This window comes from Ambystoma mexicanum, chromosome 4p, assembly GCF_040938575.1.
Source record: "Ambystoma mexicanum isolate Mex_15411 chromosome 4p, UKY_AmexF1_1, whole genome shotgun sequence".
In the NCBI taxonomy this organism is placed as follows: domain Eukaryota; kingdom Metazoa; phylum Chordata; class Amphibia; order Caudata; family Ambystomatidae; genus Ambystoma; species Ambystoma mexicanum.
In genome coordinates this window covers 511,088,700-511,115,913 of record NC_090927.1, presented here as the reverse complement: position 1 = coordinate 511,115,913, position 27,214 = coordinate 511,088,700, and the positions used below count along the sequence as shown (strand labels likewise).

Genomic DNA, 27,214 nt, shown 5'->3' with positions numbered 1-27,214 from the left:
CCAAGTAAGTCAGCAATGTTCGCGTAGGGTAGAGATTAGAGGTTTAGAGGCTGCAGCAGACCATACCGCACTCTCTTGTGTGCATCTAGATTATTATTTGTGAGGCCTCAAGGGAACGATAAGAGTGGATCCAAAGTCCATAACTTCAAACACGTTGGAGAACAAGTGGAACTACACTTGCAGCGTTTGAAATATTGTGAAGTAGCGCAGCAAAAGGTCAGAGTCAATGGTCCATGTTCAAACAGCGAGGGTCTTACCGGTCATACAGTAGGTGCTCCCACTGCATCCACCAGACACCAAACACACTGCTGGGCACACCGCGCAACTCTCCGCGGATGCGCAGTGGTTATGTAGTGTGTCGCTGTAAATCGGAGGCTGGTTGGAGGCAGGCTGCAGGCAGGCAGGAAAACAGAGGAGGGACTACAAATTATCCTTCACTGGTCCACTGAGCAATTCAAAGCAGCACCTTCACCAAGTAACAAACACACTGCTGGGCACAGGTTAAGTATTTATCTCCATTTTTGCAAGGAAGTCTCGAGCTTTGCACCAAAGCCCTTGCAAAGAAGCATGGCAACATAGGAGGCAGATATAGAGGCAACATGGCATCATCTTCATCCCAAAGCAGGCACTTTGCACCCCGAGCCATCCTCCCGGCTGAGTTTCCTACAAAATCACTGTCATATTCCAGAGGAAGACTCCAGGGATGGGTAGGAGGAGCGACTAGCAAAGACTATGGTGCCACAGCATAGGAGCACTTTATCCCCCCTCCTGCCGCATTATCAAAGTCTCAGCAGGTCCCAAAGTAAAAGCATAACGGAGAGGATGAGGGGGGTGTAGTACCACAGACTCTCAATCCTCAAGCTGGTTCTTTTATAGAACATGGAAGGAAGTGTTCATACACGTTATGTGCCAATGCACTTCCAGCTGTTTTCATGGTATATTTTAAAGATGTACTATACTCCAAGTTAATAAATGGTTATGGAAGGGGATGCGGCTAGCCATTGGGACCCAAAGCTCCCAATGTATCCACATCAATCTAGAGCACCATAATCATATGAGCAGATTGCGAGTGAAGAAACCCCACATAATTTGCCCAGGAAGACTTCCCCTTCGCTCTCCCTGCAAGGCCCTGCAAGGGAACATACACCCAAGATGGCCATTAGCATGGAACTGTAGTAAGGGAACAAGCACTGCTGGGGGCAGGCGATGCAGTTGTGGGGGAATCAATGACTGAAAGGGCCTTCACGATATCCCTGGCTGAACAGCAGATGGTTGGCAAAGACTAATTCGAAGAGATGGTTGCTCTTGCTTCCTATGGATTGAGGGGATGGGGGGGGTGGAACAGAGAACATAGGGGACGGTAGGGGGCACATTATTGGGCCCCAAATGAGGTCTTGGTTGTTCGGTTTATAGTGATAGATGCAGACATTTGGGATACTAATTGATGTGTTGTATAAAAGCTGGTTGTAACTCATCTGAATCGGGTACAAGGGACATTGGGACGAGGAACTGGAGTCGTTCAATATCCTTTGTTGATGGTTGTTAGGGATGAATTTCAAGCAATCCGCATTTCAGAGGATGCATTGGTCACATTCATCTGCAATGTTGGGAGACTGGGAACCGGTACAAAAAAGGCAGAATTGAATCCTTTCGGATAACTAGGCATTAATGAAGGGAGCTCCCACCCACAATAAGCAATGTCACTTTGAGGCAGATGAAGGTGGATCTGTTATGTAATAGGGCATGCAGACAGGCGGGCATGCAGACAGGCGTGAAGAGAAAAGATTCGAGTGCTCCTGGAATACAATGTCTTGGAAGAAGTTAGTGGCACTGACAAGGAAAGTGTTTAACAGTGCTACATTCGGGTGCATTTCAACGACTTAAGGGATAAAGAGGACACTCCTGACCAAGAGATAATGCTGGAGGTTCTGGATAGGAGGATGCATAGGGCTGTGGATAAGGAAGGGAAGTTAGCTACATTCAGAAAGGATCATGGCACGATTACCGAGAGCGGGGGTTCAGATCACCAGAATGTTCACACAGCTGCTAAACTGGGAAAGCGAGATGAAGCCCATTATAAAAAGGTCAGAACTGAGATTGGGCACTCTGTAAAACAAGTTGGAATAAACAATGAATTCTTGCACTGCTAGCAAGCCATGTACAGTCAGGACACTGAGTAGGATGGAGAACAAATGCATGACTACCTACTTGACTGGCATGCATAGTGTTGGAAGGGGAAAAACAGAATTACTTGAGGAACCGGTGTGAGATCGAAATTAAGTGTACTATTGAGGATCTATGCGATTACTGCATAGAGTTTAGTGCGCCGGTTGAAAATTGTGACTTTTTTACCCCCTTTTCACAACATATCTGCGCGGGGGGGAGGCCCCTCCGCAAAACCCACTACTCCCCCACCCCAAAATTTACTGTACCCCATCCCCCACACATATATGCTGAGAAACGGGGGTAAATAAAGTCTGCATTTTCAGCCGGTGCAGTAATCTCAGCACAGTAATGGTATGATCCCTACTATGGACACACAAAGTAGCAAAGTCGTCGGCAGCAATTCCCTCAGAATTTCACAAGATGTATTAGTGTGAAGGATTGCCATCTGGCAAGGGTGTAGAAGCTGTGGCTTTTTTGATAACATTTAAAATTATGAAGGTCATTCGCGCTCAGAGGGTGGTCTGCTGACCAGACCCCCACCCCTCCACAAACTACATGACAGAAGCATAGTTTACACCTGTGCACTGCTGGATCAGTATCCCCGATTGGTGGCATGGAGCAGGTTTAGGGAGCACAGGTGCCCTCCGACAGCTAAGCCAGAGCAGCTCAGGAGCTGCATTAAAGATATGCATCTCTGTTCACAAACAAAAATAAACATGAGTGTTACTATCCTGGTGGCACTTATAAACTTTAAATATAAGCCTCTCATACTTGCTACAGCCACATCAATCTGATATCAGCACTGAACTCAGCACAGCTGTGGAAGGGTTATGTGTATTCTGGTCAGACAGCCTGGCCCTGCCACGTGACAGGGCATGAGACCTGATGGCTATGCCTCTCTTTTTCATCCTTTCAGAGGTTGGATAACACCTCTCCCATTGAGCCAGCGTCCCAGCAGGAGCTGGTCTGGGAAACAGCTATCGCAGAACACACCCCTCTGAAAAGAGCTAACCCAACACCAGGATGCTGCATTCCAAAAGGAGCTCTGATGGGATTGACATGGGAAGGGCGGAGTTAGTGTAGACAGGAGGGAGAGTGGAGTTGGGGGGGGGGGGGGACTTCGACCAGCTAAAGGAAGATTCAACTGGGAGCCATGACAGCCATGATTCCTAAATTGTCGGCCGTCGAATCACTGCGTATCGTGATTAGAGCGCATTTGACTGCATTGAACCATCAGAACCCTCCAGAACTGCCTTTGGCACGCATCCAATCTTCCCCTTTCTTAAGCATAGCTTCGAACTGCAACCACCACCTGTTGAACCCCTGCTTCACATCGCTCCGAGTCTATAGCAACTCGACTGCAGCACTCAAGCTGCTTCGAAAGGAGATTGCATTACCTCAAGCATGAACATGGAGTTACTAAGAGGAGGGAGTTATTAGGGAAGATTAAAAATAAAATTCTTGCATTCCGCACCTTGACGGAGAGAGACCCATTACATTGTTAAACTGGTACTGGCGCGTATTTATGTGGAAAGCACATAGGCCTGGGAGATGATTGGCTCATGCGATCAGGGCCGAAAGTAGGGCACAGGCTAAAGCTGGGATCTCCGGGTCCATAGGCATGGTTGTCACAGAAAGAAAGTCCATTAAAGAGAATTTGTGGCCTACTATAGTGCATTATATACTAATGCAGATATTTTTCCGGGAACAGCCATTGTCAGGTACCTAGGGGGTAGTAAATTGCCACAGCTGTTTGAGGAAATCAGTGCAAGAACATGATGCACCGATTTCAGCCGAAGAGAATCCTGAAGCCATTTCCTCTAGGTCATGCAGTAAGGCACTGGGGTCAGACGGGCTGGTGAAGGAATTTATTAAGGAATACAAACATAGCCTTGCACCCCAGCTACTCCGCTTATGGGAAAAAGCGCTGTAGAAGGGAACATTCCAGGCGTCACTCAGGGAAGCGATTATTACAGTGCTCCATAAGCCCAATAAACCGGCGGACGATGTGGCTTCATACCGGCCACTCTCTTTGTCTAATGTCGATAGGAACATTGTTGCCAAGGTCCTAGCAATAAAACTTCTCCTGCATATTTCACTGCCAATACATCACAATCATTCAGGGTTTATTCCTGAGCCGTCCACAGCGCTAAATCTTAGACAGCTATTTTGCATTATCTCACAGATCAATCTGGGTGCCAAAGCAGTGGCTGCCTCGTTAGCTGCCGAGAAAGCTTTTGAGTCAGTTCTTGGATTTACCCATTTACAGTAATGCCGTGGTTTCACATTGGCCCATATTTTCTCAGATGTGTGCAGCTATTGTACTCCCACAGAGAAGGTTTGAACTATTGAGTTTTTATCTGCGATTATTCCATTGGGCAAAGGGACAAGTCAGTGGTGGCCCTGTCCCCATTGCTTTTTGCCTTAACAATCGAGTCTTTGGCAGCTTTGCTACATACTAACCATCTGCATATGGGCATCTGCATTTCTGGACCGCCTCAAGTTATTTAATTGTATGCAGATGATGCTTTATTATATATCCATAACCCGAGACGAACCTGAGATCTATAATGGAAGATATACACAAGCTCAAGGTATTAAGGATACAAGATCCAAGTCTGAGCCATTTCTGTTGATGGACGCCACAGCTCCTCTATCAGATTTACTGGGATTCTGGTGGGTTCCCCTGTCGCTTATGTACGTTGGGGTTCAGGTATCTCGTAAAACAGATTAAGCTGGTGAAACCCTTTGGGCATAGCAGGCTAGCAGATCCAGATTTTTAGCTTAATGGCTCAAGTACAATTCGCTTCCATTGGTGACATGCTGATTGGGCCCCTTTGGCACCCTTGGGGGTCTTCCATCCCAATGTCCCACTTCTCTCGGGTAAATGGGTACTCCCTCTTTCCCTGTGGCTCCATTAGCTCCTGTGGGTTCCTGTGACCATTCTGAAGGTTCAAACTACTCTGGCTTCTCAGACTCCTGCAACCTTTCCCTCACTCTCCGAGCCCCTGTGAACCTGGGATGGGATTAGGGCAATCCATCAGTCTTCCCAACTTGCTCTTTCCTATCTCTCTGCGTCCCTCTGACCTGGGCAACCGATGTATGTTCAGTGCTGCACAGTTTGCTCCAGGGAGGAGGTGTCTCTTCGGCAGCTGAGAATTTCTCCACAGTATGACGCTCCCCCAGATTGGGTATACGCTGTTCTCGCATTCCACTCATCTCAGCGTTCTCTCGTCCTTTTGGTCTTGCAGTGAGAGCAGAGTATTCACTCCTCCCTTGGTTCCTAGTTTCGGCATTCAGGTAAGCTTTGCTTTGTGCAGCCTTTGCTTCTCAGAGCTCACACGTCTGTCGGGCCGGCATGGTCTCCCTTTGCTCCGTGACACAGCCAGCTCTGCCCCACGCCGACATCCCCATGCCAGGGGCTCGCATCTGCGTAGGTTTTCCCTCTCTCCATCCAAGGGATATTGACCCTTTATTCTCACTGTGCAACTTCAAAGGGGTGTATTGTTCCCAGTCAGCTGTCCAGCCTATGGAAAATTCAACGTTACTTTGAGCCAAACACAGAGGTAATGTCAGGGTTGCTTTGAGTCCAACATATTGATGCACTATCCGTTTCTGTTTTACTCTCATGTGGGCAGATAATACGCTAGGTATAGTTCCCCGTTCCCCATGGGAGTCCTTATACCCTATAGGGGAGTCACTCCCAGTGAGGGTTTCGTTTACCAGGCTCACTCCTTAGCCTTCGCTCCCCCTAGGGAAGAAGGAACAAAGTCTCCAGATTCAAACGAAGAGCCAACACAATCATAAAGGTAAAACAGGCACACTGATGGCCTTCGCCTTTTCTGGTAACGTGAGCCGATGGAAGGCTATGTACTCTCAAGAAGGGCGTAAATGTGTTTCAGTAGCAACCCAAACAGCTAATATAACAGTCCAGAATAAAGGATTGCCTAATCAAGGAGATATATATATATATATACACACACACACACTACAAAACCCCACCCCAGCAAAACAAACACGGAATATGCAAAGATAGCAGATATAGTACTCTGGGTAATGAGACAGGGGGAGAAAAGGCAATTAAAGACCACAATGCTCAAAAAGGATGTTTGTGAGTAAAAAAGAAATGCAAGTGACCTAGCCAGTCACTTGGGCCCAATAACAGACCAAGGTAGCGCAGTTAGCAATCAATAATACCGTTTCGCAGTTCTTAGTGGCAAGGTAGTGCCAAATTAGACTTCTTGGTGCTGTGCAAGCAATTCGAAGATCGGGAGCATGCAGAAGGCAGCACTTGAGGGTCATGGTGGTTCAAATGTAATGTACTATTCTTGAAACAGTGTTCCAAGCAGTTCTACGGCGAAAAACACTGGGGGGTACGACTGCTGTTTTGGCACTCGCGGTGCTGTGAGCCTGAGTCCTTTTCTTGAGATCCCAAACACGAGGGAGTCTGGTACATAACTGCAGGGGGTGCTTCAACATACGAGGTCCTGGGTACTGCTGTTGCCAGGAAGGGATGTATGCCTTATTCCAGCAGCAGGCCACGCCTCAGGTTGTTGCAAGTCCCACTCCAAGGTCTCGGGGACAAGAAGGGCCCTTGATCTCAGGCTCCCAAACACAGGGAGGCTGGTAAACACCTGCAGGGTTCTTTCAACACAGTGAGGTCATGGGTACTGCTGTGGCTGGGAGAGAGGCAGTCCTTCTCCAGCAGCGAGCGCCCCAACCCTCAGTTTCCCTGTGGAAGGTTAGGGGACGGAGCTCACCTATGCCTTGGAACACCTGCTTTCACCTCACAACTGGAGGACTCTGGAAATGACTGCTCCCCCAGCAGGGGCCAAACAAAATCTTCAAAGTCGTGCAATACCCCTTCTTTTAAAGGTAAAAGCCCACACGATTGGACTAAAGCTAGCCTGCATTAGTGGTCCAATTGTGTTTCTTAAAGGACTTTGCCCCTCTGACATCACACGCAGAGTTCTTTGCTATAGAGAAAGTGGAGGGGACAGGAAGGAGAGCAAGAGAGGCAGAGAGAAACATGATGGTGGAAGTCTTCACCAGACAGAACTCTCCTGTCTACACTAACCACCCCCCTTTCCCTTCACAATAGGAACGATGGTCTTTAGAAATGCAGCACCCTGGTATGAGGCTACTCACATTCAATGGGTGTCCTTCTTTGATACCTGGGCCCAGGACAGCTGCCTGTTGTGGAGGAGGGCGTTACCTATCCTCAGAAAGAAGAGGCATGGCCATTCAGGTTCCTCTCCCATCTGGCAGGTTCAGCTTGTCCGGCCAGAATACAAAGTCACCTTCCACAGCTGATCTGGCTCACAGGCGTCGACAGGTGCGACAACAAATTCTATGTGGCGGCTATGATAAGTAGTGCCATGCAGCAACCCAGGCATCATTTATTTTTAGAGTTTACCCTGCCACCAACACAGGCTACTTTTGATCATCATTGTTTTAGTATGGGGTGCATATATTAAATGCAGTCTGCTGCAGAGACTTGGCTGTCACTAAATCTGACAAATCGGTACCTGTGACCTCTGAACTTGGTTTGTGCCACTGGCAGAGCAGGCACTGCAGATCAGGATACTGATGCAGCAGGGCACAGGTGCACACCATGCGTTTGCATTCCATTTTATAAAAGGGGAATCCGATCAACAGATGACCCTTTCAGAGATGAAATCCTTCATCATTTCATTAATTAGCACAAATCAAAAAAAGCTACGGCTTCCACGCCCTTGCCAGATGAGAATTTGTCACAGTTGGTAAATCGGGTGACAGTAATCCATGGCAACATGTTTAGGGTTCAGTCGGTTTCCCCAGGACCTGCCTTATGACTGCCCACTGAATCTTCAAAGACACTCCCAACTGTGGCACTGCTTAGTATTACATGGGATTATAGTACAATGCAGTTGGGCATGCACCATCAACAAGCAACTGACATAGTCAATCAAGTACCACATGCCAAGCACCAGGTAGAAGCTATTCAGATCCTGGTTATAGCCTAGAAGAGCGTGGATGCTTGAAACCAACAGCTACTTCTGGCTCACTACGACCACTAGCACAATACAACTAACCTTGTCCAACATTAACTCTTTATACCCGGGAATAAGTATAAGAGGAGCGCTGGAACAGAAACAGCATTATGGGGCAGATAGAATAGAGAAAATGTTATTCTTTGCATATCATGTGGAAGGTAGATTTGCAACATGCTAGGTACCCCCTCTTTATTCCCCAAATGTAGCTCCTGCTCACTCAGTAATAACCAGATACTTAGGTACTACCTTTAGCTCCTGCTCAACAAATTGTTATTGGGACCTTGTATAGGTGGCAACAAATCCCTGAGAAATTGCACGTGATGTTTCCAGATGTTAAGGCTCACTGTTGGTGGAAATATGGTCTAGCAGGTCATCCCCTCATAAATGGGGCGGGTCGTAGCCAAAGGGACCTGGGCACTGGAAAGATTGTGGATACAATTAAGCGTATCCTTGTGCTCCGAATGCCAAACGATCCAGCAATTTTTATACTGGTCCTTCTCATTGAAAATGTAGGAGGGCTGGCTTCCAGAGAATGGAGTATTGTGGCTCTTCGCCCATCAGGTTATATAGCCCCTTGGAGCAGGAAGCCATACATACACCCTTTTTAGCCCGTTTTGGTTTCTTTTAAACTGCGATCTTACGGCCATAGCGATCAATAGTCTCCCTTTGTCTTCTTCTGGTCTAAGTTCCTAAGCTGATGTGGCCCGGTAGAAGAGTATCCCTCCTGTAATCACATACATCAAGCATACACGTCTACAACGTTTGCGAATTGTAATTCTATTTTCTTCACATTTTTAGACTGGGGGACTGAGGGGAACTGGGCGATTGTGCTCAAGCCAATTCTCTTTCGGACTTTGCTTCCCACTGTAGGATGGTTGGAATGGCAAACAATACTTGAATTGAGTTTAAGAGTAGATTCTTCTTATTGATTTGGTGTATTCTTTTTCTTTGGTTTAGTTTTCTCTTGATCATTCTTTGGACCAACACTGATAATTGAAGTTTGTTGTTTATGGTTTGGAAATTTGAATGCATTTAAGATATATGCCACAATTAACACATTTTCAAATTAGATTAAATAAAAAAGGAATATGAAACCGATACATGGTGAAAGGGAATTTGTAAGCTTTGAAAGACTGTCTTTTAATACAGGGGCCACCCACAAATGCAAGGCAAGTACAGGGTATGTGTCAACAGCGATCTATAGAACTTCTATGCAGCTTGTAGCATTTGGTTTTAAGGAAAACACTTCAGTTTCATTGACAATGAGGCAAGGGCACGAAGTTGATTTGCACAATAAAACAAGTCCATCTAAAAACATGCCTTTTAACCAAGCTACAAGTTAATCATAAAATAAATACCTTTATGACCACAGCCGTTAACGTAGAAATAGTAGGTACGCAGCACTGTTTGTATCAACCAGGACTTTAAATTTAACAGCGATTATGGACAGGTATGCATTCATTGTACGAATTCCAGTTAGTACATTCACTAACAGGCATTGCCATGCCACCCATTCATTTAAGGTCGCAGCATTGACAGTAAACGTTTTAAAAATGTAACACATGCAGGTTGAAATAGTTTGCAAGTAAGTAAGAGCAAAATATGAAAACGTTCTTCTTGGGCTGGCATTTGCCCACACCAGGGTCATATTGTGCATTCTGGTCAAGTTGGCTTGACTTATATCATCTCAAATTAATTTGCTGAGTCAAATTACACATCAGATATTTGTGTTTTCAGCTCAAAGATAAACATATTTTGCAACAGGGGGTAAAGTAGCACTGAAATGGTTTCATACCAACTCTCCCAGGTAAATAATTAACAACAGATCTGAGAGTAGATATGATCACTGGGTGTTAGCGACTTCTACTGCCAACACAATGTAGTGTGTGGTCAGTACATCCAGACTAAATTAATTTAAAAAAAAATAAAAAACTGCTTGTATAGCAAATCATAAGTCCTTCAGACAAACCTCTCCAAAAATATAACACACCAGGTCAAACTTCATTAGTTTAAAAGGCGGCAAGATGGTACCAAATATTTTGGCCAGAGAATTAGACCCGTGTAGACCCATCTCTATTTTCATAGACTCAAAAGGGTTTAATGCATCCACGCCAGCAGTCTCAGTTTCCTAACTGAACCCAAAAGAATTGCAACTAGTTCACTTTTTTTCCATAACATGCACATCCCAGGTGTACCTCCGGTTAAACACTAGCCGTAGAGTTACATGCCTCAGCTACTCAGTGGGGAATTCTAGAAATACCACATATGTATAAAGTAATGGTGTTTGACAAGAAAACCGCTAGACTTCATATTACTATTTACATCAGTCGATAAAAGGAGCACCTTTCCAAGTAAGTTAGTTTGCAATGTAAACACAGGTGTTTGGGACATGAAAGCGACATCATCAGCATATAATGATAAAACACTGGCATCAAACCCAGGCTTCACTAGCTTATGAACAGTGTTTGCTCTAAAAAAAAATAAAGCAGCATGTCCAGGACCCGCCACAAGCAGAATATTAACTGCCATAAATCCTGGGAGGTTTACTGGTAGCAGGGTCTAATATGAACAAGTTAAGTAAGAAAGAAGGCATGATGGTTCAGGTTTAGAAAACCTGAAACGATAAACTCCAAAAAGAAATTCAATTGGACTGACAACGATAGGGTAAAAGGGAATAGGCAATGCCTCGACTCGCATCCCTCTGGAGAAGTGTGCAATAGTTGCTTGATCATAGCTAAGATAATGACACTGGGAAGGTACTACAAGCTTGCTTAGAGCGTTGATCTTGAGGCTTGAACACTTAGCTCGTGGGAAGGGATTCCATCCGACAGCTAACTCGACTGTGTTTTCTCTTCCTCCTCCCCCAACTTCAAGACTTTGCTGCCCCAGACCTGTAGCGGTTGGCCCATTGCCTGGACTCGTGATGGCCTTACTGCCTCGGGTCAGGCCATAACCGGCTATCCCATCAGCCTCCAATAAACAGCCTGCATAGGCGGTTTAAAGTCGGAAACCACTGCACAGGCTTTGAATAACTCTTCCAGAACAGTGCCTGTATTTGATAGCCCCACTCTGATGTGTGTTTTTCTACTCCCCTTAGCAACAGGAACGACTGAAAAATAGACGGTATATTGGAAGTTAACTAGGAACAATGCTATCTTCATCTGAACTTTTATCCACTAGCTTGTTGTCCTCCCAACTGGAATGTCAGGTAATTTGCTAGTAACAGTCACCCAACTTATTTATTTAATGTTCGCTTGTTAGACGCTTAGACAGCAAATACATTCCGTTTCAAAGCGCCCACAAGGCAACAGGGAGGTGACACGGCATGGGAATGGGACACATTAAAAATATTAAATATATTGGAAGGATAAGAGGACGAACCTACTACGCCTTGTGAGTATTCAGAACATGCAAGTGCAAAAGGGAGTGGGCATTTGGGGCAGGTGATGGGGTGCCCGTGCTCATGGGTGAGCAACAGGTGAAGTGTAAGGTATGGTACGTGCTAGCCTCCAGGAGGGAGGGTATGCGGAGGCAAGTGCTGAAGATAGACAGAAGCTAGGGGAGATTTGATGTGGGAGGTCAGGGCCCCGAGGATGCAAGGGCCCTGGACACTAATCAAAGCAAATGTGAAATTAGCAGAGAGGAGAAGGAAGAAGTAATGAGGACAGTCTTGAAGGGCTTCTGGAATTTAAGAAAATCCTGCTCAAGAGGCAGAGGGAGGGAGAGGCTTTTCAATAGAAGGGAGCTAGCTGAGGGAAGTTATAGACCACCTGCCCTCTCTTTAGCAAAAGCTTTACACAAGAGTTGGTGGCAGAGGAACGCAGAGGTCTAGAGGGAGAATATTTAGTAAGAGAGAGTTGCAGATAGAGTGGTCCCCGGCCCCAGGCAGCCTTGTGGATAATACAGAAAGATTTGAATTTAATCTGTGAAGCAATTGAGAGCCAGTGAAGACTTTTAGGACAGGGGAGATGCGGTCCCTGGGCTTGAGGCCAAGGATAAGTTTTGCTGCCCTATTATGGATTAGCTGGAGGGGAGGGAGAGGTCGCAAAGTGGAAGAAGGTAGGTTCAGGAGGAGGCTATTGCAATAGTCAAGCTTAGAGAGAACCAGGGCTCCGGTAACATTGAGCTTCTGGGGGAAGGTGAGAAAATGTAGAATTCTTATGAGAAGGAAGAGCTGAAAGTGGAACATTTTGGCAATGTCCTCAGTGTGAGAGAGGGGAGTCGAAGAAGACTTCAAGGTTTCTGGCTTCAGGAGAAGGGAGCCGGGGGAGAGCCCATGGAGGAAGGCCAGAGTGAAGGGAAGGAGGGAGCAGGGGTCCAGATGGGAAGGATTTCAGTTTTACAGGCGTTGAGGCAGAGATCGGGGAAAGGTTTGAGCCGTGGGGGACCCCACAGGGGGAGAAGTTAGTAGGTGAGAAGTTGCCCAGAATGACTTGGGACAAACGGTCAGTTAGGAAGGTCAGCCAGTCCAGTGCCCGCTCCGATACACCAAGGACGAAACTTGAGATGGTGTTCCTTTCTCCCCCCCCCCCGGATCCTACCCCCCCCCCCGAAGTCCCTCCCTTTCTGCTTCTCACCCGATTCCTGTGCATCGATTATGCCACGTCCAAGCCTGCAAGCTGTACCCAGTTCTGTAGTGTGCTAACTGAGCTCCACAGACGAGCCTGTGAGCTACCCCCCCATCCCATGTTTTAGTCTGAGCTACGCCCAACTCCTTGGTGAGCTACACAGGGTTCCTAAGCTTGAGAGTTGCCCCTATTCCTAAGCCCATACTCAGCAGCCCACTCTGGAGCCTTAGGGAACCCTATACTCATTCTTGTGTCCCATTCATGAGCCTGCAAGATATTCGCAATTGCTGAGCATGGGAGCCATCAACCATACCGCATTCTTGAATGTGGCGATCAACCCATGCCTTGAGCCCCTGATTTCAGAGCCTGTGCACTGCCCCGACTCGAGGTCTACGAGCTGTGCCCCATGCTTCACTTCCGAGCCTGTAAAGCTTTTGCATTCTTGAGCCTGTGATCTGCATTCCATTCCAGAGTCTGGGCAGTGTCCTTCGAGCCGGCTGGCTGTTCCCAATAATGTTTACTCTTCCAAACTTTTAAAAATATATATTTTTATTATATTTATCATACAAACAAACCAACACAAAGACAGGCTTCACCATATCAGTACAATCCTGTAGGCATATATCAGTGCAAACTGCACATGGCTGCTCAGTCCTTCCTTGTTGCCATTACCTCAGCAATGGCAACCATTCATTGTATCCTTGTCCATCTCTGATGTCGCGTCCATGCACTCTGCAACCGCCGGCTTGTTGAAGCCAAACAAGCCGGCAGAGTATACAGTTCTGATAGGCTGCTATCAATGATAAACACAGATGTTTAAGATTTCTGCCAAAGTCCCATCCACCCAACTTTAACCATATATGAGTCATTTTATTCACCACCGGGAGTCCTGCAGCACTCAATCTACGACATCTTCTTAATATTCGGGCCCAAATTAATCCTAAAGTGCAAGTGGTTGCGGCTACACTTGATATTCAGAAGACCTTCGACTCAGTTTTTTTATTTATTTTTTAAAATATTTTTATTGGTTTCATAACAAGAAATAAACAAAGAGTACAGAATAGCATCATTGGTGATTGGTTAAGCATATCAAGAAAACAACCCAAAACCCCACCCCACCCCCCTCCCCCCTAAGACCACGGTTACCTTCGACTCAGTCTTGTGGCAGTTTATGAGTAATGTCCTTGGTAAATGTAATTTTGGACTCAATTTTTTGTCATGGGTTCAATTGTTATATACATCTCAGTCCGCCAGGGCCAGAACCACTGGTATACTCTCGACCTCTGTTTCCATCACTAGGGATATGCAGCAAGGTTGTCCGCGGTCACCCTTAATATTTGCCATAGACATCAAGCCGTTAGCGGATTTGATTCGACACAGACGAGTCCGAAACCCTAAGCACGGAAGAGGCTCCCCTACTGCTACCCTGGCCCCAATACTCCAGAAAGTATTTGCAGAGGACTACAATACCGGCATACTCCCAACGAGTATGAGGGAGACCTTGGTGATCCCGAAGACCGGGAAACCAATGGAAAGATGCGACTCCTACAGACCCCTGGCCATGCTAAATTGTGACATAAAGATACTCACAACAGTGTAAAAAACAGCTTCACAAAGTCATTTCAACACTGGTGCATGTGACCAGACCAGGTTCGTACCGGGGCGCAGCACAGCCCTGAACCTTCGAAGACTCCCCCACATTGTGGACCAAACACACGCCCACAAAGAACATGTGGTGGCATCTTTCGACGCCACTAAAGCCTTCGACTTGGTTGATTGGGAATGGTTACTCACGTCGCTGCAGAACTTTGGGCTGGGCCGAGACTTCATCCGTTGGATTAAACCCCTATACACCTCCACGGTGGCTAGACTGAAATCAGGGAAACTAATATCCAGAATATGGAACATACAGCGGGGCACCCGTCAAGGCTGCCCGCTCTCACCCATGCTATACATATTGACCATGGAGCCCATATCAGCATTCCTACGACAGGAATACCTGGAAGCGGGAATTCAAATCGGTAGCTCCAAACACACAATATTGCTCTATACAGACAATGACCCCAACCTAAAAACCAAGTGGGAGAGGGACATGGGTACTGCTATCACAGACCCGGAACAGGAACACGCACTTATCTTTCCCAAACAGGAGTCTCGGAATGCTAGGTTTAAACTGCTCCAAATCAATGTGCTTCACCGTACGTACATGATCCCCAGCAGAGTAGCCAAATTCAATAAAGAGACACACCCCTGGTGCCCCCAAGACGAAGCAGACCTTCTACAGATGTTCTGCAAGTGCATCAAAGTGCAGGTCTTCTGGTTCTAAATTGAATGTGCATGCAGGGCGGCTATGGTTGTTAAGCTACTCATGGAACCCACTGGAGGGTCTACTTAGAGTGTACCCTAGACAAAGCAAATATAAGCATGTTATCAGGTTTATGGACTTAGCGTGTATTCTTGTGAAAAGACGGATCGCTACATCATGGAAATCACTGAAGGGCCACACTATAAACTCTGGCTCCATGACTTTGAAACCTGGTGTGAGGGTGAGACAAGGGCCTGGGCAAAAACAGCATCGACCCAAGACGATAACCTCAAGGTTACTGTGGAAGCCTGGACATAACTGGTGGATGCCATGTTCCACCCGTCTGATGACAAACCGCCATGAGAACCTGGAATAAAATATATAGGAGACACAAAAAGGCGCCCTGGTCTCCCTGGCCCAGGACAAGTGAATGGGGGGGGGGGGCACCCCTCCCAAAACCCTGCCACACCGTCAAACTTTATGTCAGCCCCGGTAGTGGATCACCCCACACTAACCAGATGGATGAGCCGGACTTGTAGGGAACATTTGTTTGTGGTTTAGTGTAATACGTTTTAAACTGTACTGCTGAACTAAACAAGAACCTGATTGTATCATCCTTCCACAACTGTGTTCCAAGATGATATTGTAACGCACATTTGAACAAATGGCAATAAAAAAAAGTTTTTAAAAAAAAATGTATTTAAGAGGGGTCCGAATACTGGGAGAGGCGGAAATAATATCCTTGTATGCAGATGACGCAATACTCTATATCTGGAACCCACGACAGCATTTAGCCCCGTTTATGAGGGATGTCATGGACAGCTTTCTGTGGCATGCTGGCACGGTACCACTCAAATGAGATATGTTATCTAGACCCTATTCCTGCAGAGGCCTTGCAGCACCTGACTTTAGAAGGTATTGCATGGTGGTTCAGGCTCAATATGCTGCCTATTGGCTCGCGCAGGAGGATTTCTGCCCACATATTAAAATTGAGCGACATTCAGCGCGGCACTGAGATGTTCGGTTTTTGATACTACCTCCACTACTTAAGGATTCTTGCCTGTTCGACCCTGCGTGTGTGACTGCGTTTGCGTGGAGCAGAGTGTGGAAAATACTAGGGTCTCCCAACCATTCCATGGCGAAATGCCGATATGGAATTGTATCCCATCCCTTCCTAGGGTTAGTGCGAATGTAGTGAGATAGTGGGCCCGGAATGGATTTGTGTCCCTAAGGGACGTTTATGTATCAGGGAATTTTAACACTGATCAGGAGGGGCCTGGTCTCATGCGTAGGCAATCTGCGCGCTGGCTCCAATATAGAGGGCTACGCAAGGCGGTTAGAGAGACCTGGGAGGGATTCACGATTATGCCTCCAAACGATCCCGTACTAGAATTCAAAATGTGTGCGCATGACACAAGGGGCAGGGTATCAAAACTGTATGACCTGATATAAGTTTGCATAAAGACCACACTGGTTAAGGTACGCTCCAAATGGTTGCGGGACCTGAATTTGGACAACACGGCTGACATTTTGGAGGATATGCATATGCAAACCTGTAAGGGGCCTTAATTCTAGGTTCCGTTTGATTCAGTTCAAGGTACTCCATAGGTATCATTATACCCCTGCTAGACTACAATCATTCAGGTAACAGGAACTGGCTCCTGTCCCAGGTGTGGGTCGGGGGAGGCTGGGTATATCCATATGATGTGGGGTTGCCCGAAATTAAACTAATTCCGGGAAGAGGTATGCAATGCTCTTTCAGACGTTTGCCTGTAAGATTGATGCAACCCAACTACATTGCCTATTCCACATATTTAAGGCACTAAATAAATGTTTTCAGAAGCTGGCTGGCCTCTGCATGATACTGGCGTTGAGATGTATACTGTTACTATGGCTAAAACTCACCAGCCCAACAATTAAGCGATTAATGCGCGCTGTGACCTGGACATCAGCTAAGGAGGAACAATGGGCTACCCTGCAACCGGTAGGAAACAGACCGGTCGATATCTGGCTGCCTTTAAGACTTATTTAATGAAAACACGGGATGATGGAACCGAAATGTGATAAAACGCTTTCTGGTAATGACCTTGTGCCTTTGGGACATATTAAGAGAGGGATCCAACCACTTTTCACAACATCAGAAGCGGACCCGTTTCTCACTGCTAGATGTATGTCTATGGTTTGCGACCATCTGAGCGAAAGATTATGCAAGATGTTAATGCCAACTTTACTTTTATTGTAATGTCAAGCGCCTCCATGAATATTTTTTTTTTTTTTTTTTAAAGATGTCCATTGTGTTTATGGGTTTTATTCGCCTTTTTTATTCCAACTGTAACCTGTTTCTCTAACCTTGACAGAATGGCCAATGAGGGCGAAGGATGAATAGAGAACAAGTGAAGCTTAACATACACAACCCAAGGAACGCAGCCAGCTATGTCCCTCTGCCAAATGTTAGTCACAATGAGCTTAGATTGTTTTGTACGTTGGTTATTTAAAATAGTCAAAAACAACTCAGCGGGTGCTCCTAAAAATCGATCCGCTAAGGGAGTTGAGCCCAATTCTTTACAGTATACAATGTTTGGGACTGATAAGCCTAACAAACATTTCCAGAAGCAATTTTGAACAATTTGAAGGGGATTCCCACTATTGGAGCTTCAGACATCAGCACCATAAAGAACCCCCGAAGATACCCTGGTTTCATAGGAGGCGTGTCCAAGGCCCCTGTCCCCCAAAACGATTCCGGTTGAGGAAGATATAAATAAGAGCATAAAGGAACCAAAAAACATGCCCGAGGTGACCTATGGGTGGGGTACGGGGACAAGGGAATACTGGGTTAGGTGTTCTTAGGGAAAGGGCGGTGTATGGATGGGGTGAGGAACTTTAGGAGTAAGCAAAATAAATTAAAACCGGTATAAAAAGTTCTATCCTGCGCCAGAAAAACACTGACACATTGCCATACTGAAATTGAACCCTAGAACGGCCGGGCCCTGGTACCAGTAATAGTATACTGTGGTATTCAGCGTTAATACACTTTCCCCATCCCCATTCCCAGCCCAGGCATTAGACAAGAAGGCATTCATGCCGAACAAGGAATGCAAATAGATAAGCGCAGGAAGGAATGCTCCGATCCCTGAAGGACAATCTCATGGGAGCCAGGACAGAGGTCCCAAGTTGCCAAAACAGGACAACCAAGTTTTCGGTCACTAGCACCCCCCAGATGACGCCATTTGAATTGCTAGATGCCCACCCATAAATCTTCTAAATTCCTCACCATTTGACTGATTAGTGTGGTCCTGAAGAGTCCCAGGTCCAGATTCAGGGAGGGGGCAGGCGTCAAGGGGGAAGCACGAAGCAAGATGTTCTGTGATTTGTACTATGAGGGGCCCAGGGTGAGGATAACAAATTTAGGTCAGTGCCGGGAGGCATGGTGGAAGAGCCTACATGTCTGGGATTCAAAGAAGCACCTCTTCTTTCAGAGGGCTAATTTGACCTCGAGAGTATCCACTGAGCTTATTTCTAATAGCCAGGTGCATATCACGTGAGGCATTTGTAGAAGAGGAACATTGTTAAGCAGACTGCCAATCATGTTCCTACAACCAGAAGTGACAAGGTCAAAGACAGCGTGGAAGGGGATAGGTATGAAGAAACTATAATCAATATCTGGTTTCCCATACTGAGCTGATGCTATGCATTTAAGGGATGACCAATGAGCTAGGGGAACTAGTACCATATATTGCTTGCATCATTTGTGACAACTCCCTTTAAAACGTATTGTCCTGCTTTGAGCTAACCAGTGCACTCCATGGCAGTCGAATTTGAATGCCCCTACTGACATGTACCTTTTTTCCTTTTGTATGAGAAATAAAACTTTCTTATCCTTGCAAGAGATGCACCTAGCCTTTTTCCCTAGGGGATGGTCTTTTCTTATCTAGTTGCCGGTAATTAACCCTACAGCTCGCACCATATATGCAACCACGTGGGGAGGTTAAGTCTAGACGCAAACTTGAAAATACCTGACTGTTTCATTTTATTGGCTTGGTTGGTCACATGGGCCAAAGCTGACCATTTCTGAGAGCATCTCATGGCAAGATAATCAAAATTATTTACCTGTAGAATTAAGCAGCCAGAAATTGTAAATAATTTTTATTGGTTTCACAGAAAAATACATAATGGCTGATTTAGTAGCATAAACTTTCAAACCTTGCAAAAACCATAAAATCAGTGTATAGGTTGTGATGTATCTTAAGGGAATTTGGGGTCATTCGGTTGTCAGCATAGACCAGAATGGGTAGGGTATCCCAGCAACCTACATCCACGCTCCATGAGGATAAAAGATCATACAGGCCTTTTTTGATGGGAACCAGTACATCCCCAAGCCCCTGACTAACTCTATGGTCCTCACTATTCCCCGAGCTGGCCCCCTATACACTAGTATGTTATAATGGGAGAGCCAGCTGAGTGCAGTATGGAGCTGACGACGGAAAAATCAGCTAAAAATGGAGGAGGCAGCAGTTTAACCCCTGCGGTGTCATGCCGCCAAGACCTGGAACCATCCCTTGGGGGTCAAAAGGCGAGGGGCGGAAAGGCGCCAAAGGCCTAATGGCCCAAAAGCCCGCGAAGGGCAGAACAAAAGAAAATGGGCGGGGGCATCAGGATTTAAGCAGGCGGGACCGGGGTGCCAGGCATCTCGCTCCTGCACTGGGACCCGGTCGCCGCCTCGCAGATGGAAGAAATTTCGTTGGACCGGTTGGTGTTGCCGTGGTTCGTGAGGATGTGTTGCTGTGGGCCGTGGCAGAGGTAGAAAGGTTCCGGCGATGGCAGGTTCCAGCGAAGGAGGATCGCCGTAGCAGTAATGAAGCCGTGGCAGGAATGAAGGAGCGTCGGGTAAGGAGCAGGGCGAATAGAGAGCAGGGTGGGACTCTGCCGAAAGTGGGATTCTGCTGCAGGTAGGGCAGGACCAGGATGAAGGGAGGGCTGGTTTCAACAGCTAACAGGCGATCCGGTGGCTTGGAAATAATGGGGGATCAGTTTCAGCATGGCAACGGTTGGCACTGGAGGACCGGCGGTGTGCACCATAATGTTATTAAAGTTAACAGTCGGGGCGGGAGCGCGGGAGTGCGCTTTGTGTTAAAGTAAGGACTCGGGGCGCAATGGTAGCGCGGCCAACTCCAGTTCAGAGGGTTGCGTGTTCAATCACGTCGGGCTCATATTTGCTTCGAGGCCAGGGGCGTGAGGAAAACAGGGGAATGTGCAATGACGGTGGGATGTCGCCTTTATGGCTGTGCTTGTTGAGGTGGCGTAGAGGGTAATTTTGCATACAGTTTGGAGCGGTATGGGCGACGGTTGTCAAGAAATGCAAATAGGGGGGACAGGAAAGGCGTGCGATGTGCGTGATTAGAAAGGCATGGAGGGATTTTTGGCATCGTACTCTGTCTCCCTTCGCCAAGCGCCTGGTATATTAGCAAATTCATATTCGGGTGCATTTAAATGTGAGGATAAGAGTTGCGGGGATGTTCGAGTTCAGGCGGCCGCCGTATAGCATCAGACCATATCTCTGGTATGAGACCGGTCTAGTGGCACAGCGAGTAGAGCGCTCGCGTTAACATCGGTGCAGATCCTGCTAACGCAGGTTCGAATCTCGGCAGGGACAAAGTCAGCCTTTCATCCTTTTGAGGTCGTCAAATGAGCTCCACACACCGTGGGTAATAATAAGCAACACTTGGATACCCAGAGGCGTAGCGTGATATAAACGCAGAAGTTTTGTCTTCTCCAGACCGCAATTTGGGCCCGTCTCTTGCCACGCGCAGGGAAGGCGGCTGGTAGTTCCCTGAAGTAGTTCCTTGGCAGGCATGGGCAAGGGGTGTGTTAGTACAACCACTGCAGTGATGGGACACTTGTAATTAAGTATGATTCATGAGAATGACTTGGCGCCTGCGCCCATTGGTTATTTAAGGTTAAAGATCCCCTCGTGGGTCGGATAACACACACGGGCAGAGATGCAGGGAGAGGACCCCATGGGCGTTACTATGTCTTGGTTTATACACGCCTGTTTCCCCCAACCGGTGGGGACGCCTAAGCGGTGGTGGGAAGCTCACCAGCGTGGCAAGATGGGGACGGACAACACGCCTCACTAGGGACACCAAGGGGGGTATTGCCAGGAACTGGAATGAGAAGGGGCCATGTGCTTCTTTAGAAGGCGTGCATAGCTTGTGAACTGCGTCGCTCAGTGATCCATCCAATGTGGTGCACAGGCACGACAATTTTATTCGGCATAAGTTTGTGCGTCAGGGGCTTTGGCGGGGAAGATAGTTCAGTGTGTTGGCCGCCCGCCCGTTTTGGAGGGGAAAGTGCATAAAGTTGCACACGAGAGCGGCGGGGGGGGATTAACACAAATTAAACGGGCTCCCAGCAAAGGAGTGGTCGCAGGGACCTCCAAGTAGCAGGCATGGTTGTCATCGAGCAACCAACCGCCTAGCAAAACTAAACGTTGCAACCACAATAGTATGATAATAAGAAAGGAAACAATTTCGGTCTGTAGTGCGCTTAATGTTGGGTCGAACTGACCAATGGTGGCAAGGGGAGGGTACGATGTGCGAGCGGCTAGTGGGAAGAACATGGAATCTTAAGGTTAATTTAATGTTAAATGGGATAATTGAAGGCACAGGTAGTCTTGGGGGAAAAGGGGGTTATTTAAAGCACGGGTTGTGTGGACACATGTCGCGCACTTTGGGAGACGCGCATGGCCGCAGGGGCGGTTGGAAAGTACGGCCGCCGTTCCATCTATGCATTGATAGGAGAACAAGCGAAGAGAGGGGAACGCATTCAGAGGGGCTTGCGTTCGCTGCCAGGCGGGTTAGTCCGGGGGTGCCACCCCCATCTGTCCCCCAGATTTCAAAGGCCACAATACAGTGGGGCAAAGCGAAACTGGGCCTTGGGGTGGAAACGGTAGGATGGTACAGGGGGTTTTCAACCCATGGATAGGCGGGAACACAGGGGTATGATGCAGACCTGAGATCGTGGCCAAGGAATATCTCACTAGTTTTAGGTCATTACCCGCCGTCCCCTACCACTGCGGGTTTATTGCAGAAGTGGGCAGAAGCTAGACAGGTTGGAAGGGAAGGGCTCTACCAAGTTAGGAGGGCCGGGGTCTGGAGGAAGTGCTACACCTAGGGCGCTGAGGTGGAAGTATGGAACGGCTTCACGGTAATAGTCAGAAGTCCTGTAATTGCCCTGAGTCAATATTAAGCTAGTAGGGACATACACTATATATGGTTAGGGCACGGTAGCGGCCAGCAGTTACAATGGTACAGGAGGGTTCTGGTGGGGGAGTCAGGCCCTGCGCCGCATTTGGCAAGTAAACAATTGATTCAATCTGTAGTGCACATAATTTTGGGTTGAACTGACCTATAGTGGCAAAGGGTGGATACGATGTGCGAACGGCTAGGGGGAAGTACATGGAATATTGCGGTTTGGTGCACGTTGGTCAGAATGGGCTGGTGAATGTGAGCAGGGATTGCAAGGCCCGGGTGGAGAAGCTTTCTGCATTATGAACTGCGGTGCGGGGGCCGAGCTTCCATGGGAGGCCGGCACCGTTTTGGAACTGCATAACAGGGTAACCACCCGCTCTGACACCAGTACGGAACCTGCTCACACAAGTTCGAATCTCGGCAGGGCCAAACCCAGCCTCTCAGTGATAAACAGCAGCGTTCAGATACCTGAGGGTTCATAGCACTGGGTAAGTGCTGAATTATTATCTCGCTTGAAGGGCAAGACGACACGAAGCAGACCAGGTTCGGGCACCAGGTCCGCTCAGTGAAACGGCTGGGTATTAAATATGTTATAAATACCTCAAACATTGCAGATGCCAAATAACCCTACGAACTAGGGAAGGGGCAATGTGGGTAAATTGGTTATGCCAGTTTTGTTAAGTGGGGAACAAGGGAACGTGAGCAGGATTGAAGCATCAGGCGGTTGACACAGGTGCTAATGAGATCGCCAAAGTTAGGAATGGATGGTCAGGGGTCAACATTCATTTCCAAAACTGCATGGGAAAGGGGGGTCTAGTTATCATTTTCATCCGTGGTGCCGGACATGACAAGGGAATGTGGAACCTCCCATTTAAAGTATCGGTGGGCTATATCAAGATCAGAACTCAAGCACCCGTTAAGGAGTAAGGGCCAGGGGAAGTGGGCCAACATAAGGAATATGGAAAGGTAGATCCTTACTTTAAAGTATAGGAAGGGATAAGAGTGAGAGAAGGGGCAAAGGAGGCAAAGTGGTTCTGAAAATCAAGCAAAAGGAATTCAGCTCAACCTCACCTACCAGCAATGGCGCTCTCCCAACAGGGTAACTCTTGCAAGGGCAGGCAGAGCAAGGTTAAATTGGTTGGGGAGCTTTTGCTGAATAAAAGTGGTGAGGAACCTATCACGGGTGCAGAGTGAGGAGCAAGTTGGAAAGGTGGCAGGGGCAGGAGTGTCCCGGAGCAGGCCCACCCTGGTTAAGGTGGAGCAGAGCAGGATGGAAAGGTGGTAGGGGCAGAAGTGTCCCAGAGCTGGCCCACCCTGGTTAAGGTGGAGCAAGATGGAAAGGTGGTAAGGGCGGAAGTGTCCCAGAGCTGGCCCACCCTGGTTAAGGTGGAGCAAGATGGAAAGGTGGTAGGGGCAGAAGTGTCCCAGAACAGGCCCGCCCTGGTTAAGGCGGAGCAAGGGGGAAAGGTGGCAAGGGCAGAGGTGTCCCAGAGCTGACCCACCCTGGTTAAGGTGGAGCAAGATGGAAAGGCGGTAGGGGCAGAAGTGTCCCAGAGCTGGCCCACCCTGGTTAAGGTGGAGCAAGATGGAAAGGTGGTAGGGGCAGAAGTGTCCCAGAGCAGGCCCGCCCTGGTTAAGGCGGAGCAAGGTGGAAAGGTGGCAGGGGCAGAGGTGTCCCAGAGCTGGCCCACCCTGGCTAAGGTGGAGCAAGATGGAAAGGTGGTAGGGGCAGAAGTGCCCCGAGCAGGCATGGCCGGAAGACATCAAAAGTGGGGGAGATGGTCTTCAGGATGTTACAAACGATATCAGGCCCGCAAAATATAAGTTAACCATGCCGTTCCCTCCTTTTGTCATTTCACAGCAGCACTAGGAAGGAGGAAACGTACCGTGTAGGTAGTGGGGCGCGCATGCATCTCAAAGGCTAGGGCGAGCTGGACTCGGCGGTGGGAGGCGGCGATGGCCGGCGAGGCAAGAGGGAGTGGCACGGGGTGCCAGGGATGAAGTGGGCGCAGCTAGAGGGGCAGCCATGGAAATTGCTGAGTAGGCGGCAGAAACCAGAGGGTTGGTAATACTCTTGGGAGGGAACGACCTGACCAGCCTGGGGAGGGGTGTCCGGCTGAGGGACATTACGAGATCATTGCAGGAAATAGCAACACAGTTGGGCGAAACTGTAGGGTCGGAAGGGATTCCCCCGGCGCAAGGGAAGGGGGCAGAGAGCCAGGCAGTAGTTGAGAAGGGAAGAAGGAAGCTGAGGGGGGGTGTTGCAAAATTACAAGGGCAGGGGTTCCCGATCAGAATAGGCATGGCTTGAGTGATGGGGAAACACCCGAGTACTTCCTATCGGACGGTGGAAAACTTGTCCACGAACGAAACGGAGCTCTTTTTTCGGGGACATCTCTAGCAAGTTACTGGAAGGGGAGAAGGAGACAGGAAGAAGGGGAGCCACAGTGGGCGAGAACCCACTCAGTGGCGTGGCGGTGTTTGGGCAACCAAGCACAAATGATAGACTCCGGACGAGCCAGAAGGAAACGGAATGGGTCTTCGCTCTTCCGGACCAGCGCCTCTTGGGGGCCTAAACGGCGGGGGCGTCTGGTAGGGACAAATAAGGCTCAGCTTCCCCCAAAAAACAAACGGCGCTCTCCCCACCCACGGACACCTGCACGGGCAGGATTGGAACAGGTACAATGGGTCGGGGGAGTTGGGGGCCTACTATACCAAGTATAGGGGGAAGCAAAGGAAATCCGGCAAGCAAGCGCCACACGGACAGAATGAAGTTCACAAATGTGTACAAATAATTCTGTTGTCATGGAAATAAAACTGCGGCCAAGATTGCCATTTGAAATTCTGTGTCATGCCAATTTGTGGGGATAAGGAGTAATGCATTGGGGTGCATGCGCAAAGAATAATTGGCAGTAAAAGCAAATGTACGGCTGCAGGGGTTATGGAGCTGACGACGGAAAAATCAGCTAAAAATGGAGGAGGCAGCAGTTTAACCCCTGCGGTGTCATGCCGCCAAGACCTGGAACCATCCCTTGGGGGTCAAAAGGCGAGGGGCGGAAAGGCGCCAAAGGCCTAATGGCCCAAAAGCCCGCGAAGGGCAGAACAAAAGAAAATGGGCGGGGGCATCAGGATTTAAGCAGGCGGGACCGGGGTGCCAGGCATCTCGCTCCTGCACTGGGACCCGGTCGCCGCCTCGCAGATGGAAGAAATTTCGTTTTCCACCCACCCACCCACGAAATACAAGCAAAAGAGCAGGAGACCTGGGGTGTTGCTGTCGCAGGACACCCAGGCCAGGATGTGACAAGTTGGCGGTGTTTGGGCAACCAAGCACAAATGATAGACTCCGGACGAGCCAGAAGGAAACGGAATGGGTCTTCGCTCTTCCGGACCAGCGCCTCTTGGGGGCCTAAACGGCGGGGGCGTCTGGTAGGGACAAATAAGGCTCAGCTTCCCCCAAAAAACAAACGGCGCTCTCCCCACCCACGGACACCTGCACGGGCAGGATTGGAACAGGTACAATGGGTCGGGGGAGTTGGGGGCCTACTATACCAAGTATAGGGGGAAGCAAAGGAAATCCGGCAAGCAAGCGCCACACGGACAGAATGAAGTTCACAAATGTGTACAAATAATTCTGTTGTCATGGAAATAAAACTGCGGCCAAGATTGCCATTTGAAATTCTGTGTCATGCCAATTTGTGGGGATAAGGAGTAATGCATTGGGGTGCATGCGCAAAGAATAATTGGCAGTAAAAGCAAATGTACGGCTGCAGGGGTTAAACAAATACCAACAAGACAAGCTTGTTGATTTTTGCATGCGTTACGTTTGCATAAAGCGTCTACTTCCAATTATCTACTTTTGTATAACCTTACTGGCGGAGATTCTAGCATGCCACCACCGGTATAACGCTGTCCAAATAAATGTGCATTGGTACACTGGCGAAGGTGTTGTCATAAGAAAAACATGACAACAACACAAAACGTGGACCTCGGCATAAATTCACTTTCCACTGTGGTGCATTTCAGTTTAGAGGCGCAGGCACTGCTCACCAAAACACACTCTCCGACTGGCTACATGCGCTACCTACCTTCCAGGAGGAAACCCCCAATCGCTGCAGCTCGGCGGTGCTCACAGGCCGGTTGGGCTGCAGGCGGTGTGGTTTCCTCTGGTCCTCCGAGGACTCGTCCATGTACCAAGCTTCCACCATGGCTTCAGCGGCAGCGACGACGCGCGATTTTAATCTCACAGCCTCTAGTTGTCTGAACCCCGCCCCTGCCCCTGCCCCTGCCCCTGCTGGGGGAGGGACATCTGTTGTCACGCCTTTCTCCTCTCCATGCCTGGTTGAGGATTGGGGAATCCACCACCTGACTTCTGAGCCACTTTGTAAATCAACGTCACAAATGACAATTACAATGCCATATCCACTACCGTTGATCTCCACATTCAAGGGCTGTTAATCTTTAGTGGTAATTGTACGAATCGCATAATGTTCCTAGCACGAAATAAGACAAATTGTGTTTCCACATAATGTGTATGAACCGTCCGCGACGGCATATTTCCAGTAGTTTAGATGTTATTTTACCGCTTCATAAAATGGGTGTCCGGCTAGTCGGAATAAACCACGTGCTCGAAATGCAATGTTATGAAATAACGCATCACGTGTTGCCAAATTGCATACATTAGCTCCTCCTACCTTTCCTTACAGAATGAGAAACCCATGCCTCCTAAGAAAGGCAACCTAGCTTCCAGTCAGAATCCCCCATGTCTGGGGTGAGTCCCCCTAAGCTTTCTTATGACGCAGGTATAAGGCTCCAGCGCTAGATTAAAGGAATAGTGTGCTCAAGCAAACTGAGATCAGTCATAAAAACATTTCCTATGCACCTTACCTCTGTTTT

The 27,214-nt window shown here is 48.1% G+C and overlaps 1 protein-coding gene across 1 annotated transcript in view; it reads right to left on the bottom strand.

The window, feature by feature from the left end:
* Positions 1-26,676, bottom strand: part of ADI1 (acireductone dioxygenase 1) — a 290,833-nt gene extending 264,157 nt beyond the window's left edge. Inside the window, exon 1 of the mRNA XM_069606030.1 lies at positions 26,407-26,676. Within this exon, the coding sequence (XP_069462131.1) occupies positions 26,407-26,526 (120 nt within the window). The 5' untranslated portion in view covers positions 26,527-26,676. The remainder of the gene's footprint in view (positions 1-26,406) is intronic.
* Between the last annotated feature and the right edge of the window lie 538 nt (positions 26,677-27,214).